At 39.6% G+C, this 20,371-nt stretch overlaps 1 protein-coding gene across 2 annotated transcripts in view; it reads left to right on the top strand.

Moving 5' to 3' along the window:
- Positions 1 to 20,371, top strand: part of fam13b (family with sequence similarity 13 member B) — a 112,331-nt gene that overhangs the window by 66,254 nt on the left and 25,706 nt on the right. The window contains exons 11-12 of one of the 2 annotated variants that reach the window (XM_080201504.1): positions 6,809 to 6,956; positions 14,696 to 14,761. In XM_080201504.1, coding sequence (XP_080057630.1) covers positions 6,809 to 6,956; positions 14,696 to 14,761 — 214 coding nt within the window. The remainder of the gene's footprint in view (positions 1 to 6,808; positions 6,957 to 14,695; positions 14,762 to 20,371) is intronic. The other variant, XM_080201505.1, reaches the window with a different exon arrangement.

The following is a 20,371-nucleotide window of genomic DNA, read 5'->3' as shown; positions in this document are numbered from 1 at the left end:
AACTTTTTGGAGGCCTATAGAAAACTCCTAACAGGGTAATCTCATTTCCTGTTTCTAACCTGAGCCCATACTACCTCAGTAGATGAGTCCTCATCAAACGTCCTTTCTGCCACCGTAATACTGTTCCTGACTAACAATGCCACACTCCCCCGTCTTTTACTGCCTTCTCTGATTTTACTGAAACATCTAAACCCTGGAACCTGCAGCAACCATTCCTATCCCTGCTCTATCCATGTCTCCAAATTGGCAACAACATCGAAGTCCCAGGTACCAACCCATGTGGCAAGTTCACCCACCTTATTCTGGCTGCTCCTGGTGTTGAAGTAGACACACTTCAAACCATCTTCCTGCCTGTCGGTGCACTCCTATGACCTTGAAACCTTATTCATGACCTCACTACTCTCAACCTCCTGTACACTGGAGCTACAATTCAGGTTCCCACCCCCCTGCTGAATTAGTTTAACCCTGCCCCCCGGGTGTTGGTTCCCCTCTGGTTCAGGTGTAGATTATCCCTTTTGTAGAGGTCCAACCTACCCCAGTTGGGATGTAGTTGACATGGCTGCATCCCCTGGTCTTTTTGAGATTAAAACATTTGCAACCAGTGTTATCTTTGCTTGTGATCTAGATGAATTCCCTGTTGGAACTGCTGAGTGAAATCTTATTGACTTTTCCAGTGACAGTTCCTTCTGTTAGTAGCCAAAGTTATCCCTTCTAAAATATCTGCGATTCTCCTTTTTTGATTACTCATCCATTTAGATCATTTGTTTAGAGATAGCTAACACTTGTCTTAATATATTTCTCTGACCCTTGTCAAGATTTTGACCAAGAACCATTCCCCATCTCAATAATAGATACAAAATCAACAAATTGATTCTTTATTAATGTCTGGTTACCATCTATTTCATTTAAACCTAAATAATATGAAAATCAGTTTACTTTTTTCCCAAGAACAGAACTTAGGTTTTTGTTTGTAAACTTACAGTTGAAATCAAACCTTCGGGGGATAGGCTCGGTAAAGGTGGGGCTCAGTTCTTGCCGCTATTGCAGTTAAAAAGAAGCAGGCAAATAATTTAATTTTGCTGTTGCATTTCTTTCCTCTGGAAACTGATCTCTTTACAAAAGCAGCCAATAAATAGCAGTGACAAACAGTTTCTATTGACCCTACAAAGTCCTCCTCACTAAGACCTGGAGACTTGTGCCAAAATTGGGAGAGCAGTTCACAGACTAGTCCAGCAGCAACCTGACACAGTCATACTCTTAAAATCATACCTTACAGATAATGACCCAGATGCCACCATCACCATTCTTAGGTATGTCCTTTCCTACCAGCCGGATACACCCAGCAAAGATGGCGGTGCTGTGGTATACAGTTGGCAGAGAGTTGCCCTGGGAGTCCTCAACATTGATTCCAGACACCATGAGGCCTCAAGACACAAGACAACGTAGGCAAGGCAGTCTCTTCCTGATTACCATGTACTGTGCCCCTCAGTGGGTGATTGAAGATGGCACATTGACACAGTGGTTAGCACTGCTGCCACACAGAACCAGGAATCTGGGTTCTGTTTTCCCCTTGGATGACTGTCTGTTCTCCCTGTATCTGCATGGGTTTCTTCCAGGTGCTCTGGTCTCCTTCCACAATCCAAGATGTGCAGGTTAGGTGGATTGGCTAGTGAAACTTGTCCCTTAGTGTCCCAGGATGTGTCTGTTAGATGGATTAGCCATGGTAAATGTTTGGGGTTAGGGGGATAGACTGGGTGGGAGGGCCTGGGAATGATTCACTGTTAGCCTGTGTAGACTCGATGAACCAAATGGTTTCCTTCAGCACTGTAGGGATTCTATGAATCAGTATTCCTCTAGCTTCACTTTGGGGGAAGCACTGAGGGTGGCAAAGCACAGAATGTACACTGCAGCACCAAGAGTGGTTCAGTAGTGCTATCACAGACTGAACTGGCTGGGTCCAAAAGGACAACTCCCGACTGATTCTAGAGAGAACCAACAAGATGGAAAAATCTACTTAACCTTGTCCTCATCAGCCTGCCTCAGATCTATCTGTCTACAATCGTATTGGTAGGAGTGGCCATCACACAATCCTTGTGGAGACACGCGTTCAGGATACCCTTGATCATGTTGTGTGGCACTGCCACCATACTAAATGTGATCAACTTCTAACAGATATCGCAATTCCATAACTTCCATGAGGTGCTGTGTGTCATCAGCAGAATTGTACTCAATCACACCTCCCGGCCTGACATATCCCTCCTTCTATCATTAACACCAAGCCCAGGGATCAACCCTGGTTCAGTGAAGAGTTCGTGAACACATGCCAGAAGCAAATTGTCAACCTGGTGAAGCTGCAACACCGGACTACTTGAGTGCCAAGTAGCAATTAATAGACAGAGCTAGGTAATTCCATAACCAATAGATCAGGTCCAAATTCTGCAGTCTTGCCACATCTAGCCAACAATGGTGGTGGACAGTTAAACAACTCACAGGAGGATCAGTGTCCACAAATATCCCCATCCTCATGAGCCCAGCACATCCGTGCAAAAGCTGAGTCTGAAGCGTTCACAACAATCTTCAACCAGAGGTTCCGAGTGGATGATCCATCTCTCTCCTCTGGAGGTGCCCAGCATCTCAGGTGTCAGTCTTCAGCCAATTTGATTCAGACCATATGATGTCAAGAAACAACTGAAGGCACTGGACACAAAAGCAACAGAACTGAAGGCTTGTGTTCCAGAACATGCTGTGCCCTAAGCCAGCTCCAGTACAGCTACCACATGGGCATCCACCTGGCAATGTGGAAGACTGTTTTTCCTGTACACTAGTAACAGGACAAATTCAACCTATCCAATTACTGCATCATCAGTAATGTGATGGTAGCAGTCATCAACAACGCTATCAAGAGGCACGTATTCAGCAATACCCTGCTCACTGACATACGGTTTAGGTTCTGTCAAGGTCACGCAGCATTTTATCTCATTACAGCCTTGGTTCAAACAGGGATAAAAGAGCTGAATTCCAGATAAGGTGAGAGTGATTGCCCTGACATCAAAGCAGCATTTGACCAAGTATGACACCAAGCAGCCATAAATAGTATAAATATTTGAAAGGCCAGCTTGGATTCATACCCAGAATCCAAAATTTTGTTTGAGACGAATAGAGAAATACTGGGTGGCAATAAGATGATTGTATTCATCAATCTATAGATATAATTGGTTCCCTAGGGAGGAAATCCGGGACATGTGCTTGAATTCATGGAGTGTCTGAGAAAGGTATGTACACCTATTACAGGATACAAACAAGAAGTGCTAGACAGAAGTAAGAAGCAGTGTGGGGGAAGAGGGAGAGTTTTGAAGCCAAAGTTGGATTGCACCAAGAGTGGCACCAAGTCTATTCCTCCTGATTCCTCAATGAACAAGACAAAGCGCCATGGTCAGAGATGTTTGCAGATGATACTGAGCTTCTTGTTGGGGATAATGAGAACAGGACTCTAGTCTCTGCAGAACAACAATGCAAGCCAGGGAAATGAAGATCAGTAAATCAAAGATCCAATTTATGGACTGTCACTTTCAGCATATGAAAGAGGATCAGGATGAACGTGTATAATCATGGATAGAGCATTGGAAAAAATGAATGGTTTCTGGGTATTTGGTGTCAGTGGTGGTAGAACAGATAAGGTTAGTTGTAACCATTTTCAGCAGCACATAAAGACTCTTCCAGCTCAAAAAAGACAATAGGACTAGGGGGCACAGCCTCAAGATAAAAGGGGGGGCGGTTTAGAACGGAGTTGAGGAGGAACTTCTTCACTCAAAGGGTGGTGAATCTCTGGAATTCTCTGCCCGTTGAAGTGGTGGAGGCTGCCTCGCTAAATATTTTTAAGACGCGGGTTGATGGGTTTTTGATAGGAGAGGGGATTAAGGGTTATGGGGAGAGGGCGGGAAAGTGGAACTGAGCAGCGACAGATCAGCCATGATCTTATTGAATGGCGGGGCAGGCTCGAAGGGCTGGATGGCCTACTCCTGCTCCTATTTCTTATGTTCTTATGTTCTTATACTTGGCAATAAATTGCTACTGACATTTAGGATTCCACCAGCTTGATTTTGACGACTTTACAGCCTTGGTTCAATCATGGACAAAATAGTTGAACTCCAGAGTGAGGCAAGTGTGACTGCCTTTGACATTGAGGAAGCATTTGACAGAGTATGGCATCAGGGAGCCCTCATAAAACTTAATCCATGGGAATTGGGAAACCCTTCATTGGTTTGAGTTATATTTGACACAAAGGAAAATTGTTGTGGCTGGAGGTTGATCATCTCAGTCCAGGACATCACTGCAGGAGTTCCTCAGGGTAGTATCTTAGGCCCGACCATCTTCAACTGCTTCATCAATGGCCTTCCTTCCATCCCAAGGTCAGAAGTGGGATGTTCACTGATGACACATAGTGTTCAGCATAATGCTAATTTCTAAGTGAGATAATGAAGCAGTCCATGTCCAATGCAGCAAGACAGGAGAGTATCTAGGCTTGGGTTGATAAATGGCAAGTAACATTCATACCACACAAGTGCCAGGCATTGACCATCTCCAGGAAGAGAATATTAAACCATTGCCCTTCACATTCCATGGCATTACCATCATTGAATCCCCCACTAACAACATCCTGGGGTTACCATTGACCAGAAATTGAACGGGACTAGCCATATGAATACTGTGGTTACAAGAGCAGGCCAAAGGCTAGGAATTCTGTTGGGTTACTCGCCTCCTGACTCTCCAAAGCCCTCCATCTGCAAGACACAAGTCAGGAATGTGATGGGATACTGTCCGCTTGCCTGGATGTGTGCAGCTTAAAACCACTTAAGCTGGACAACATCCAGGACAAAGTAGCCTGCTTGATTGGTACCCCTTCCACAGCATTCGCTGCCTCCATCAGACATACAGTGGTAGCAATATGTACCATTTACAAGATGCAGTATAGGAACTCACCAAGACTCCTTGGGCAGCACCGTCCAAATCTGTGACCACTACCATCTAGAAGAACAAAGGCAGCAGATACCTGGAATATCACCACCTGGAAGTTCCCCTCCAAGTCGTCCACTTTCCTGACCTGGAAATGTATTGCCATTCCTTCACTGTTGCTCGGTCAAATTCCTGGAGTTTCTTCCCTATGAATGGGTGTACCTACACCTCTGGGACTGTACAGTTTTACAAAGCAGCTCACTGCCACCTCCTTAAGGGCAACTTGGGATAGGCCCCAAATACAGGTCTCTCCAACAGTGCTCACATGCCATAGAATTAACTTAAATAAAAATTACATGTAAAGAGAAAAATGAATCTGCAGATGAGAAATAACCAGATAATTTTGAATATTCAGGAAGAGTTCGAGGCTGTCTGTTTAGTCAGATTTAAAGGATCTCCCACCCCATTGTGCTAATTTTTTTTTGCACAACGGGCTGAGAGAACACCACATTAGCCGATTCACGGGGTTTGTGCATGTTTGCACCCTGCTAGTGTCACCTAAGACCAGATTTCTGGCAATGTTTGCTCTGTGCTAGAAATCTGTGGGGAGAAGTGGAAATGAAATACAATTCTCATGTAATTCAGATGAGATTAGCAGGCCTGTGACTGAAGTCTGCAGGCCCGCTAGTGTCGTTCACTCCGGGGGATTACACTAGCTCCCCGCTTTTTGAGGAACTAGCATCTCAACCTCACTGGAATGAAGGGGTGGGGGGAGCAATCTGGGCCCCTCTAGGGCTGAGTAGCAGGGTTTTGGTGCCCCTGGGCATGGGCAGCCTGGCATTGCCAAAGGGGTGAGTGCCAATGCCTGGGGCACCTTGGCACTGCCTGTTGGGCATGGGGCAGTGCCAAGGGAGTTGGGTCTATGGGGGCAGGTCTTAGGGGGCAAGCCTAATGGGCACTGCCACTCTGCCAAGGGATCAGTGGGGGAAAGAAGGAGACCAGTGATCAGGGGAGGTGGTCAGCCTGCTTGGGAGGTTGGCACTGGAGGTGGGGGCTGGAGATTGTGGCGAGTTGGGCTCGAGAATGGTCAGGGGACCAGTAATCGGGCTGTGGAGGGACAGAGATCCAGCATTGCAGGGGTCGCATGGCTGGCCAGCAGTCGGTGAGGCGGTCAGTGCGGGGCTAATGCACATATACTGATCTTGGTGCTGACAGATGCACAGTGGTCCGTTCAGTGTGCTGATTCCGGCCTCTCTAGTGGGAATAGGCCCCACTGCCTGAAATTTAATGACATTCATGCTGGTGGCCTCTGCAGTGTACAGAGTGAGAGATTCTTGTCTGAAGTCCCACTTTAAAAAAAAAAGCGTGAATTACTCCAGTTTTCATGTGAATTTTTTTGGGAAAATTTAAATAGAATTCAAAAACAGTGACATCTCTTTTTTGAAATCTAACACGTAATCACGATACTGTTCATTAGATGCATGAATGAAATGATAGAGCAACAAAACATTATTAATCCAACATAAATCTTTTTGTCTTGGCTAGTTGATCAGCTTCATTGAATTAGCATTTTATGAAGTAATTTAAGCTTGAATGGGAGAATCAGATTTGCGACACTAAAGTTTAACCATTTAACATCTCTAGCTGGAGCTTCAAATTAAAAGTGTGTACTCAAAATTGGGTATTGGAACTGCATTTCATCCTCCAAGTGTAAATCTGTTCTACTGTTAGATGTTTCCTCATAAGTTTTCCCAAGAAAATTGTATTCATTTAGACTGGCAATGATGATTATCTAATTGGTAACGAATTGATGACAGTAAGATGAACGTTTTTTGTTTTCCCACTTACCTTTTAGAATTTATCTACTGAAATTTATGATTTGAATGCTAATAAGGAGTCTGATGTGCCAAAAAGTCAAGAAGTTTCTAATCAGGATAACAGAGTACGACCAGAAATTGCTCATCTTAACCTGAAAAGGGTGACTGAGACAGGTGACTGGGAAGGTAATTGCAGCGTTTGTTGATTATTCTTAAATTTTCTGAAAGTGTGTTTGGCTGCTAGTGCTTGATTATGCAGATCATGTTTACTGAAATTTTCTAATATGCTGATGATTAACTTGCTGCTGTGCGGTATGAGGTTCTGAATTTGGTAAAGCTTCATAAGAGATGCTCTAGATATAAATGATGGCACAAAGTTAGGAATTCTAACTTTCAAATTATAACTAACTTTTGGCTTTCTGTTAGAAAATTTGGAAATTTAGGGGGAGGGTTTCTGCTAAATTAATTTCTGCAAAAGGTAGACCAGGCCAGTATAAGTGCAAATTGCATCTGGTTCAAATCAAACTTCCGGTACCTGATGGATTAATTATGTATTTTTTTAATTGTGCTAGAAGCCAGCCCTGGCATGAAATTGACCATGTCTTAGAGTGAATTAATCACAATAGTGCTTTTGCACTAACTGTGCCTGTTTGCAGACCTTCAAGTATTTTCTTAAAAATAAACTTTCTTTACATGCAGGAGCACTTATGGACAGCTTTTTTTAAAAAGTTCACTGGCTGGTAACTGACTTAGTAGTTCCATTGGTGTACAGTAATGCAGTTTATTAGTCATTGAATTTTGCATTTATACACTATGCATTTATATATTTTATTGGTTTGATAAAACAAATATTGACACCACTATCCTAATGGAATCTTCAGGATTTGCAGGCATTTAATGAATTTGTGATGCAGCAAGTGAAAATTTTGGGCATATTTACACTGTAGTAATTTCCATAAATGAAGGGAACATAGTTTAGAAGTTATAGCTCTCGCCATTTAGTCAATTTAACTTCATTTTGTTAAGTACAGAAAGTGTTACACTTCCTGAATTAGGCATAATACTTTTTCAGACACCCAGTATTCAAATGAAACGTGCTCATTTTGTGTTGAGATGGATGGTTAAGTTTCCCAAATTTCCCACTACAACCATAAAAATCTATCTATCTGTTTAATAACCATTGTAAAGAGGATACTAATTTTCCTTTTTTATAAAAGCCTCATCTGAGCCAATATAGGACAGGAGAGAGAGCAATATATTGCTGTGGCTGATGGCAAGTAAAATTGAATTCAAATTACCTAAAGTAACATCATGGAATATCTGATGGCTAGAACTAGGAATCTTTCATCCACTTTGGGTTGTATTTGCAAAGATAAAATGCAAATATTTAACTCACTTGTGGGTTGAGAGAGGATCTCCAGTGCAAGTTTGGGAAATTTCAAATCCTTTCCTAGCAATCATTAAATCCATGGCACAAAACTGTTGCATTCTTGGCATTAAACTCCTAATTTTGTTTCAAACCATTAGGGTGGCTGAAGTTGAAATGCAAGACTGAGCCAGCTATGATCATCATCATCATCTGTTGGTATAAAGGTGCACTAAGGCTGTAGACCAGCTTTATTTGCATCAATTTGAAGCTTTAACTGAGTTGAGAGTGCTTAATGTTGACATAAAATTAAAGAAATATTCTTATTTCTGAAATTAATTTTGTTTTACTGTTTTGAGCACAAAAAACTACTTGAGATTGAAACTATTGTCAAATCAGTTTCTTTTTCACAAGTTTCATTTTTAAACCAAACATTTCCTTTCATATTGTGATGTATTTAATATTTCTGTGGATGAGACAACGTCAGTGTTTAATGTGATTAGTTACAGGAGAGGTACCTGAGTTTCATTCCTCCCAAATAACAACATTTTGCAAAAGTCTACAAGATTGAGGGGCATGGACAGAGTAGATAGTCGAAGCTTTTTCCCCCAGAGTGGAAGAGTCAGTTACTCGGGCATAGCTTTAAGGTGCGAGGGGCAAGGTTTAAAGGAGATGTACAAGGCGAGTTTTTTACTACACGGAGGGTGGAAGCAGATATGATAGTGACTTTAAAGGGCATCTTGACAAATACATGAATAGGATGGGAATGGAGGGATATGGTCCCCGAAAGAGTAAACGTTTTAGTTCACTTGGGCAGCGTGGTTGGTGCAGGCTTGGAGGGCTGAAGGACCTGTTCCTGTGCTGTAATGTTCTTTGCTCTTAAAATCATTCTGTGTTCAAATCCAAGGTCTTTAAATTCCAGATGCTTTTTTTGAGTCAAAAGTTTATAATTCTGTTGCTCGAGGCAAAAATGTTCCAATTTTGTCATCTCATGAAAAGAAAAGGTGTTTACAGCATTTATTTTCATTGTGAATATTGTAACTACAGTTTTACGGTTGAATCATTAGAAAAACAGTTGTGTATTCTGGTTACTCAAGTATTGCCTATTCTGAGTTGAGATGAATCTTAAGAATTCTATTTGAAGAGGAACAAGGAATTCAGACGCCCTAACCAACATTCGTCCCATGGGAAATGTTATCAAAAATTCAATTAATAAGGCAGTTTAAGCACAATGTAGCTTTATACAAGGAAAATTGAGTTTAACGGATGTATTAGTCTTTTGAGGTTGTAACTAGCAGGGTTGACAAGGGAAACCATTTGCTTGGGTTATCAGAGGCATTCACTATTAGTTGCACAAAGGTTGTTAGATAAGTTCAGAGCTTCTCAGATTGGCAATAATAGATTAGCCTGATTGAGGATTAGTTAAGAAAGAGAAAACAGGATAGGAATAAACAGATTAGGAATGTTGGAAAGGTTGGTGCTCGAGTTATTAACAGTCTCATTGACTTGAATGAGAGTCCCATGTATAATGTATCCAGGTTCTCTGACTGTACAATGCTTTGTTGTGAGGAGGATGCAGAGACTATAAAGGGATAAAAATAGGCTAAATATTTGGCTACAACGATGGTAGTTGGCATATAATATTTAAAAAGTATGAACCTAATCACTTTGGAGGGAAGAATAGAAAAGCAGAATTTATTTTTGAAGTCGAGACTAATAAATATTGAGATTCAGAGGGATACAAATTATGAAGTTAGCTTATAGGTACAGCAAGCAATTTGAAAGGGGTGTGATGGTCTTTATTGTAAGAGGTTTGAAGTGCAAACATAAGGAAGTCTTACTGCAATTTTACAACACTACAATGAGATGACAATGTTGCCAGTTTAGGTTGTCTTTCCTTTTAAAAAAAAGTATTTATTCATCTTGGAGGGGCTGCAACAAAGGTTACTGGGATGAGAGGGTTTCCTGCGAGAAGAGTTCGACTAGAATGGCCTACATTCTTTGGCGATTAGCAAAATGTATACATTTCTTAAAGCTTGACAAGTTTGAATGCTAAAGTTATTTTTCCCTGGCTAGATAACCTCGAACTTGGGGTAATAGCCTCAAGATTTACCATTTCCCACTGATGAGAAATGCCTTCGGTCAGATGATCGGGTCTTTGGAATTCTAAACCCCAAATGGGCTATGGATGCTCAGTTGATGAGAATATTCAAGGCTGATGGTACCTATTTGCAGACAAAGGGCTATAGAAATAGGATAGGAGAGCAGAATGGATGTGAAATTTTAGCCGTGATATTAAATGGTGAAACTGCTTCAAGCCAGATGATTGAATATTGTTATTTTCCTGTGTTGCGTGTGAGACATTACTGGGGATAGGGTGAAGAGGTGGGCCTGGGTAGGATGTTTTCAGAGAGCCAGTGTAAACTGGCTGAATGGCCTCTTTCTGCACTGTAGGGATTCTGTGGTAAATTGATTATAGTTATGATTTGCTGATGTGACAATAACCCCAAAAGATAATTGATTGTATGGAGCATTTTGAGGTGTTTTAAAGATCGTATGTAAATGCAAAATATTTTTAGTTATCGAAGGGACGTGTCTTAAATGCAAATGCAGGCTCGTTTAACAAATATGCAGATACAGGGGTTGTAACTTCCGAGCTCCCCAGCATCGGTTTGAGGGGATACCCTCAAGATGCACTGGGCGTGCTCTATTGAAACTAACCAGGTAAGTATTTGCGTAGCAATTGTCCGGTAATGCTAACTTCCCCATGACAATTGCACTGCAGAAGGCACCATTCAAAAAGGTGATTTTAAATTGCTAACTTTGGATGGTTCTATCAGGATTACACCAAAAGTTAGTTAGAATTTCTTCTAACTTCAGTGCAACTGTTTTAAATATCCAGACTGATCCCGACAGCCTGCACATTTAGCTCTCAACCCTGACCTGGCTAGACCCACTCCCTTTCAGAACCCCTCCGATGTCCAACCTTTGACTCCCTTACCTTCCTGACCACCCAAATCACATCACCTTCACCTCGACCTTCTCCCTGGCTTGTCAATTTCACTGAACCATTTAAACTTAGCTGCAGCTTGTGCAGTTAAAAAGGGAGTCAGTGGAAGCTGAAATAGCAGAACTATATTGGGGCCTGTGGAAACTATTTTAATGCAGGCTCCAGGCAGCTCAGGCCATCAGATGTCAGCACAATTGTCACGTGCAGGTGGATGCCTGCACTTTTAAAATCTTGTAATTCCAGCATGCTTTCTGAAGTTAGTCGGAAGGTTGGTTCTTAGCTTACGAGAAAGCTCGGACATTAAGATTATTCTAATTGGAATCTTGTAAAACAAATACAATGATTACCAAGAATGACTCTGTAGCACCACTTTGACCTGGCTAACTTTGAAGGACATTACTGCCAAACCGGGTTTGTAGCAGGAATTAAGAGAATGAACACTAGGTAAAAGCCCATCAGAACTATTCCTCATCAATCAACCTGTCATGGATGCACCTGTCCAAGATAGTATACATGTGAGTGACCAGCACATAATCATAGAACCCCTACAGTGCAGAAGGTGGTCATTTGGTCCATTGAACCAGCAACGACGACAATCTGACCTCGGCCCAATCCCTGTAAAGCTCTCTATTTATCCCGCTAATCCTCCAGATGCGATGGGGGGGGGGGGTGGATTTAGCATGGCCGATCAACCTAATCACACAGTCATTGCCATTAAGGCACTGAAGAAGGTTTTAGTCCTTCAGATCTGTACAGCAATATAGTAAGTCTCTATCCCCATAGCCCTGTGAGTTTGCTTTCTCTCAATTGCCTAAAATAATTGACTGTTCCTCACCATCATTAATCTCATATAGGTGTTGTGTTCCAAGTCATTATCACCTTGCATTTTAAAAAAGCCTCCTTTTGCCCCCTTTCATATCCTTGCCCACGATCAAAATCTTGGAATTCCCTCCTCAACAGCACTGTGAATGTATCTATACCTCAGGGACTGCAGCAGTTCAAGAAGGCAGCTTACCACCACTTTCTTGAGGGATGGGCAATAAATGCTGGCCTGGCATGTGACACCCCGATCCTGTAAATCAATTTTTAAAGTCTGTTGTTCCTTGCTTGTTTGCTCATTTCTATTTTCTCATTAATTTTCTGGTTCTCTTTTACTGAATTTTAAAATGCTTCCAATCTCCAGACTTATTACTACATGTAATAAATTTATATGTTTCCTTCTTTAATCCAGTGGATTCTTCAACTTCTCTTGTTAATAGCCATGGTTGGATCACTTTTCCTGCTGGCTTTTGTGCCATATAGGATGAACCATTGCCAGTCTACCATGTCAACTTCATATAAAATTCCATCATATTATGATCATTCTTTCCTAAAGGTTTGTTTGCCACAAGATTGTTAATCTCATTGCACAATACTAGATCGAAAGTCACCTGTTCCGTTGATACGTTAGCATACTGCTGTAGAGAGCTATTGTGTATACACTCTAGGAATGTGGTCTCTTTAGCATTAGTACTAATTAGATTGAAGTTCCCATGATTAGTGTAACATGCTATAACATGCTGTAAATACTTAGCCTTTTTAATGTACCTCTAATTTTCTGATTTTCTACCATGCCCCACATTGCCACTATTATTTGGTAGCCTATAAACAATTCCTAACGAATTGATGTGTCTTGTTTGCCATGGAACCCCTCTAGTTCCAGCTCTCACGTATGTTATACTGGGTTGAAGGGCACGAGCAGGAAAGTGGTGTTGAAACTGAGATGTGATCAGCCATGATCATGTTGAATGGCAAACCAGGCTCGAGGGGCTGAATTGCCTGTGCCTGCGCCTAGTTATTTCTTGGGTTCCATGAGAAACATGTCTTCAAAGGAATGACAACTAACTCCTAACCCTTACATATTTCTAAGAGGTGTGTAATTTGTTGCTATATTTAGATATTGTACGATTTGAGGGTTTGGAAATATAAAACATATTTAATTTTAAAAAAAAATTAAATCTGAGTCTCTAATGCTAGAGTCCTCAGTTGTGCTTGACCTAACAAGGTACAAATAAGTGATATTTATGAATTAAGTAGAATTTATGAAACAAGATTTTATATTTACTAAACACAGCAGTGAAGACAACAAGTAAGTTCCTTGGCATCCTTGAGAGTCACTAGCACAATGATGTCTTTCTTTTCTCTGTCTGAAGTGATGTTGAACTGTGTCTAGAAAAGTCATCTCTCTGAAGTCATGGTAATACTGTGCCAACAAATACTGTGATTTATATTGACCAATCAGAGTAAAGCTGATTTAACTTTCAGTTTGGCAGTTAAGTGTCAGTTACCATCAACTGCTGCAATGCCTCAACTAGTGTAATTTGCCACCAAATCAGCGCTCTGTTCTTGTACTGTATAAATTTGTTGTTCCCCTGACACCTGTATTCCTGTAATTACCCTGATCAAATGCAAGATGAATAGTTTTGACAGTCTTTTTTTCAGCAAAGTTCATGTTTTGAGCCCTGATGAAGGGTCATCCAGACTCAAAACATTAGCTCTAATCTCTCTCCACAGATGCTGTCAGACCTGTTGAGATTTTCAGCATTTTCTGTTGGGCATTATGTAATTACAGATTAAAGCAAAATATTGCGGATGCTGGAATCTGAAACAAAAACAGAAAATGTTTTGACCAGCTTTGAGCTCTGATGAACGATCATCTAGACTTGAAACTTTGGCTCTATTCTCTCCCCACAGATGCTGTCATACCTGCTGAGACTTTCCAGCATTTTTCGTTTGTTTGTATTATGTAATCACAGTTTGTTGTCATCGTAAATAAGCCATGAAAACTAGCCATGAACAAATTCAATTGTTCATAAAACTTACTTTGCAAGTCGCGTATTTATTCAGAATTTGATAATATATGCTTGCCCTTCCATGTTTTATTTCAAATGTTTATTGGTGCAGCGAAGTGCCATCCTGCACTTTGCTTCCCTGTGTGAGATTTGGTGAAGTGGTAGGATAGATGCTAATATTTCCCTGCTTGTGAATTCTTGATACTATTCTGAAGAAATCCTAATGTTCTCATGCAGGGATTTCAGTTTAGTTATTCCTCGAATGGCATGAAACATTTTGTAACCAGTTCAAACAACTTTGAAGAAGTCCTCCGAGTTGGAGACCTTTTGTTAGATGAACTTTGCAGAGAGAAGGTGGAAAACATTTTGGAGATCCTTGCCCCTTTTGAAAATTTTGAAAAAATTGCCAATAATGCATCTTTTGCATTCATGTGCTCTATTGTGCAAGAGATGAATGAAAGTTAAGCGTGTGCAAGGCAGAATCGATCTGGAATTAATTGTATTAAGTTAGTTTCATTTCTGAATCTCCATAAGACTGCTATGGTTCTTTTCAGTATTTTGATTTGTGCTACTTGTTTACCATAAAAGCAAATGCTGTTTTTGATTCTTGTAGTGAATTAGTTTTAATTGTGTTTTCTGTTTTATTTTTGTGTGTATGGGGTGTCTGTGACTGCTTGCTGCTCACACTGGTATTTTTGCCATTTTTTCATTCTATTAGCGCCATGTACAATCACTTTTCCCTTCATTGATTTCAAAACAATGCATCTGCAAAGAGATGGGGATGGTAAGTATGCTTTGCCATCGATCTGCATTCAGTCAACCAGCATTTAGAAATATCAAGAATAAAAGCTTCAGGTTACTTGCAAAAGGAAATCTTACTAATTTGGCTTGTTTAAAAAAAAAATCATGGGATGTGGAATCTAAGTGAACTAATTTTTAACCCTTTGAAAACTGGTGAACTAAGTAATTCATTCTGGACATATCACAATTGAAGCTGTTCTGAGATCTTTAACAACGCTGAATTAGTATTTTAACATTTTTTAAACTTATGCTGCTTGGAGTGGCTAGTTACATTACACTCTAGATTAAAATTGTTTACTTTTTATGAATAGGTTTGATTATTTTGTATTTGATTCTGTATTTATACCTAGTATCTGCATCTTTTACTAATTGTAGTAGTAGATCTGTACATAGAAACCAATGATTCTGTTTTGGTGATGGCTCAATTATTCATTACTTATAAGTTGAGCAATAAAATTAAGAATGTACTGGTCATGTTGACAATAGGATGCTGAAATTAGACTTAGTATCTCTGTCTTATAGAAAGGTTCACAGATCTGATTATCCATTGAACCTACTGAAAGCGATTTTGATTGAAGGCAGGATCTGACTCAACTGCCAAGCCACAGTTAAATAACTTATCTAGCCTTTTGCTGAGCATGGCGATGTGGATGAAGTACTGAAGGATAACAGGCATCCATGGAATTGTAGTCTTATTAAGGAGTCAATGTTTCAAAAAAAGGAAGGAAATTAATTTTAGATGGCAGATATTGAAGAGCTAAAGCCCATAAAGAGCAAATTAATCTCAGTTTTGTTAGTTCCCATTTTGGACTTGGGATTTTCAGTTTTTAATATTAATGCAAATGATCACTCTGCATGATTTTTGAATTGAAGCCTGGAAAATATTCAGTACTCAAAGGGTTAACATCATTTTTAATTGGTGTAATTAAGAGTATTCAAAATATCTCATAATTGGTCTGTGTACACTAATTTTCAGATTAAATTTAATAAAAATTAATCTTGTTTTTAACTTTGATTTGACCATCAGTTCCCTGAAGTTTTAAGATCAGGATTTTGGCTTTTACTATGATACACACAGATAAAAGCTGTCCTCTTTGCAAATTGTATGTATTTAAATCATTCACATGATTGAGTCATAATGTCTAATGTCTGCTTTGAGGAAAACCTTGCGAGAAGCGAAAGATAACTAAAAGGCAGTCTGCAATAAAAACTAACCTACCTCTTCTTGCAGTGTGTTTTAATGAGTCCTTCATGGACAACTTTGCTTCTTGACAGACTTTTTTGTTCTCTCAGCATGTTCTTGAGGACATGCTGTTCTCAAAACATGTCTCTGTCAATGAGTAGAAAAAACTTGAAACAAAATGAGAATTGGGGGAAAAGCAAATTGAGAGATGATGTACAGAATTAAAAGGTTGAATATTCTGTAAGGCCACTTATGCTCCTGATTGGAATAACTTTGCTGCAGTATATAAATTGAACTTGGAAAAACCTGACTAACTCTTCAGGTTTGGAGAAATGACCTGAGTTAATCTCCGGGGGAAAATCTTTTGCTTCTGTCATTATCATATATCTGAACACTATTTAATGATTCTGATAGATTTTCATAAGGATAAATTAGGATTTTCATCAAGCTAATGTCAAAAATGGTTATTTTATATAGGAATATTTTATATTTAAAAAAATGAAATTGGGCACTGTTGTTGATTTTGCTCAAGTAACTTATTAATTTTTACCAAAATTAGTTATGAACATGTTCATGCTGTACTTCACTTTCCATTTGAAAAGTTAAATTCCTGTACATTCAGAATGCATTGAAGCTTATGGAGAAGACATTACCGATAGAAGACTCTGAGAAATAGTCCTTTGACTCGAAGCATGACCCATCTTCAGTCCGTCCCATTTAAATGTTCCAAATCTTCGTGCTTTTAATTCCTTCCCCACCTGAAAGTTGCTGTGAGACGTTTTGAATGTTGTGTTTATATGGAAACATCCGGCTGACTTTAGTCCTGATGAAGGGTTGAACTCTGAAGGGTCATCCAGACTCAAAATGTTAGTTCTGTGCTCTCTCCACAGTTGCTGTTTAGACCTGCTGAGATTTTCCAGCATTTTCTCTTTTTGTTTAGTCCTGGGTACTATTGTTACTGAATTTAAACTCCTTGAATTATTGTGCTTGGTTGTCTCCGATTTCTAAGACGTGAGAAGGAGCTTGCATTTATGCAGCATTTCTCTCAATCTCAGGTTGTTTTAAATACTATGTAGCTAATTTATTGAAATGTTATCATTGCTTTGGAAAGTGGGGAAAGACAATGATTTTTCATGCAGCGAAGTCAGATAGTAAGTAATGAAATCAGTTCTGTTGGAGGTATTGATAGCCATTGGCTAGGATGATGGAGAATTCCCATTGCTCTTCCTCAAAGTGTCAAAGAATGTCTTAACAATAAAAATAGGCCATTTTGTCTTTTGAGCCTACTGTAACATTTAGTAAGATCATGGATGAACTTCTATCTCAAAACCACTTTCCCACCCTATTTCCACAACTCTTGATTCACTCAGTTTCCAAAAATATATCAGTGTTAGTCTTGAATATGCTTATCAACTGAGCATCCACAACTCTCTGGGAGGGTGAATGCCACGAGATTCTCAATCCTTGGAGTGGGGAAATTTCTTGTTATCTCGGTTCTAAATAGCCAACCACCTTGTTTGAGGCTGAACCCTAGTTCTGGACTCTCCAGCAAGGGAAACATTGTCAAAGCTGATAGGATTTGAAACATATTCTCAAAAGGTGCGGAGACTTATAGACGTAGTGTAATCAGTCTCTTATAGCACAATCCTCTATCTTGAACTAATAATATATCCTTTGGGTATAAAGCCCAAAACTCTGTTCAAGGTATTGTAGTAAGTCATCTTTGCTCTTGTACTTCAGTCTTTCTGTAATAAAGGTTAACATACAATTTACTTTCCTAATTGCCTGCTGCAAGCTTTGATTTTTTTTTAATGTACAGTGGCATCAATGCCTCTTAATACCAACATAGCCCAGTTTCTCACTTTTTAAAAAAATGCTCTGCTTTTCTGTTTTTCCTATTTAAGTGGATAATTTCACATTTCTCCATTGTATTTGGCATTCCACATTCTTGCCCTGACACCTGACTATGTTCTTTTGCTCTTCTTGAATTCTTTTCACAGCTTACTTTCCCCCATTTTATTCATCACAAATTTGGATGCAGTCTATTTGATCCCCTCATCTGAGGTTGATGCTTTTAGAAAATCCAAATACATTAGTCCAAATATCTACTCCGCCATTTATAATTTCAAGAAGCTCTATATAGGAGTTATCAAATGCCGTCTCCCTTTCATAAACCCATGTTGAGTCTCATTTTTTAAGTGTTATCCTGTCCTTGCTAATAAATTGGAAATTGTTAGAATCTATTTTATTTCTGCCTAACAAGATAGATAACATCTTTGTTTAACATCTCAACCAAATGATGTGACCTCTGACAGCGTAGCAGTCTCTCAATACTCTTCTGAAGTGTCAACTTTGACTATGTGCTAAAGACTGGACAAGTCTGGATTGGAACCTGAGGGAGAGTCTACTTTGAGATATCACAATCTTGTAGGATTGTAGTGTATTCTGGCCAGCTCCACTTCTGTCTGTTTACTCTGATCCTGTACTGCTGATTCTGGCCTCTCGAACATCTCCACTTTTTAATTGCTTGGTGGTTGGTGGCCCTGCTTTCAATTAACTAGGCCATAAGCTCTGTCTATACTTCCTTGCCTCTCCTTTACTTTCCATCTTTAAGACATTGCAGAAAACCTACCTGTTTTGATTGTTACTGATAATCTAACCTAATGTTTCCTTATGTGGCTTGATGTTACATTTTATAATATGCCTGTGAAGTGCCTTAGGACATTTTATTAATTTTAACAGCATTATATACCACGTAACTTTTAGCATGTATTAGATCTATCAGAAATGTTACATTTCTGCTGCTAATAAAGATATCCTTAAGATGCTAAATATCATAACCCTGAAGGAATATAGCTAATTCCTTTCTTGAATATGCATGTGAAGTACTGTGATCTTCAGGGCTATAGTCCAAGAAGTGGGAAATAGAACTAGGCTAGATGGCTACTTGTCAGCTGGCTTGGACACAATGGGTTGAATGGCCTTTTATGTTACAGGTTTCTATGATTCTCATCAATTTTGTTCCCCAGAGAGTGGTGAATTTGTTACTACTAAAAGCAATTGAAGCCAATGTTGTATGTTTTCAAGAGTGAGTTAGGTATAGCTCTTGGAGCTTAAGGGATCAAAGAATATGGGGGGAAAGCGGGAACAGATTACTGAGTTGGGTGATCGACCATGATCATAATGAATGGCGGAGCACGTTCGAAGGGCCGAAATGCCTAATCTTATTCTCTAAGTCGGTTTTTACTCTATTCTTACAGTTCTGATATTCAAGTGCCAGGCACTTTTCCACTATAGAGGGGGTTCAAAATCTCAGGTGGCAGTCGGGACTGAAGTCAGTTGAGTTTCCATTTAAATACCAAACATTGAAGTATGGGAGTGAATAAATAGCTGATTGGAATGTTCTCTTATAATGTTTCATTGTTATTGATGATTCTGCTCACCAGTGGGGAAAGCTGGGAGAAGAGAACAACCCAAACTCCCACATACTCACAGGAATATATGTTTCTTGCATGTACCAAGAGCCAAAATTAATTGGAAGAATTTATATCTTACAGAAAAATTGGAAGAAAGTTAATACCTTGTGTAAAACATGAAGGAATTCACTGATTTAAAATGATATCCGACTAGTTTTTCAGACAATTTCAAGTGAAGATTGAAATAAATGGAATGTTTAATAACTGACTTTTTGAAAAACATTTTTCAATTTTTTTAGTGAGTAAATCACTTTAAATGTTGAAATCAAAGCAAATGCTTTACAGCAATGGTACAACTCATTCTGCTTTTTCTTTTGAGGAATTTGTGACATGTTACCAAACGATTAGTTAAAATTGGCCATTTGTAAGCTCTCGACAGTAGCAAACCGTTGCTGATTTCACCCCCCCCACCACCCCCCAACCTCCTTGCGTTATAAGGAAACATCCACTCTGCTTACCAATAGCAGCGGCAAGTCATAAACTTTGTGCAACGGTGTTAGAAAGACTTTTCCACTAACCTGTGTCACTCCATCACTTTTAAGTGATCAGCTTTATATCTATGGAAGGACAAACAAAAACTCTTTCCAATAACTCCTAGTTCATGTAGTTGAATAGCTGAGTCATACACATATACCACAGCTCTGTACTGAATTACCTGGTCCAAGCCAAGCTAATGTTAGGAGAGACAGCAGTCAGCTTTACTGAGGGTTTTGAAATGGAATAATTACCCCAGATATGTGTTTGACCAAATTTCAGGGGTTAGAAATAAATGCTCAGTGTTATGCCTTGAATGGCATTGATGCATCCACAAGGATACAGAAGCCATTAACGGGCATGAAATTGATGTAAAGGTGCAAATGTCAAAAACCTGAAACAAAAATACAAAATACTGTAACTATATAATTATTTCTCATAATAAAGAGAAAATGTCAGG

Source organism: Carcharhinus amblyrhynchos, chromosome 13, assembly GCF_965287045.1.
Source record: "Carcharhinus amblyrhynchos chromosome 13, sCarAmb.v2.hapA, whole genome shotgun sequence".
NCBI lineage: Eukaryota > Metazoa > Chordata > Chondrichthyes > Carcharhiniformes > Carcharhinidae > Carcharhinus > Carcharhinus amblyrhynchos.
Note: the sequence above shows the minus strand (reverse complement) of the source record. Positions and strands in the feature narration are given on the sequence as shown.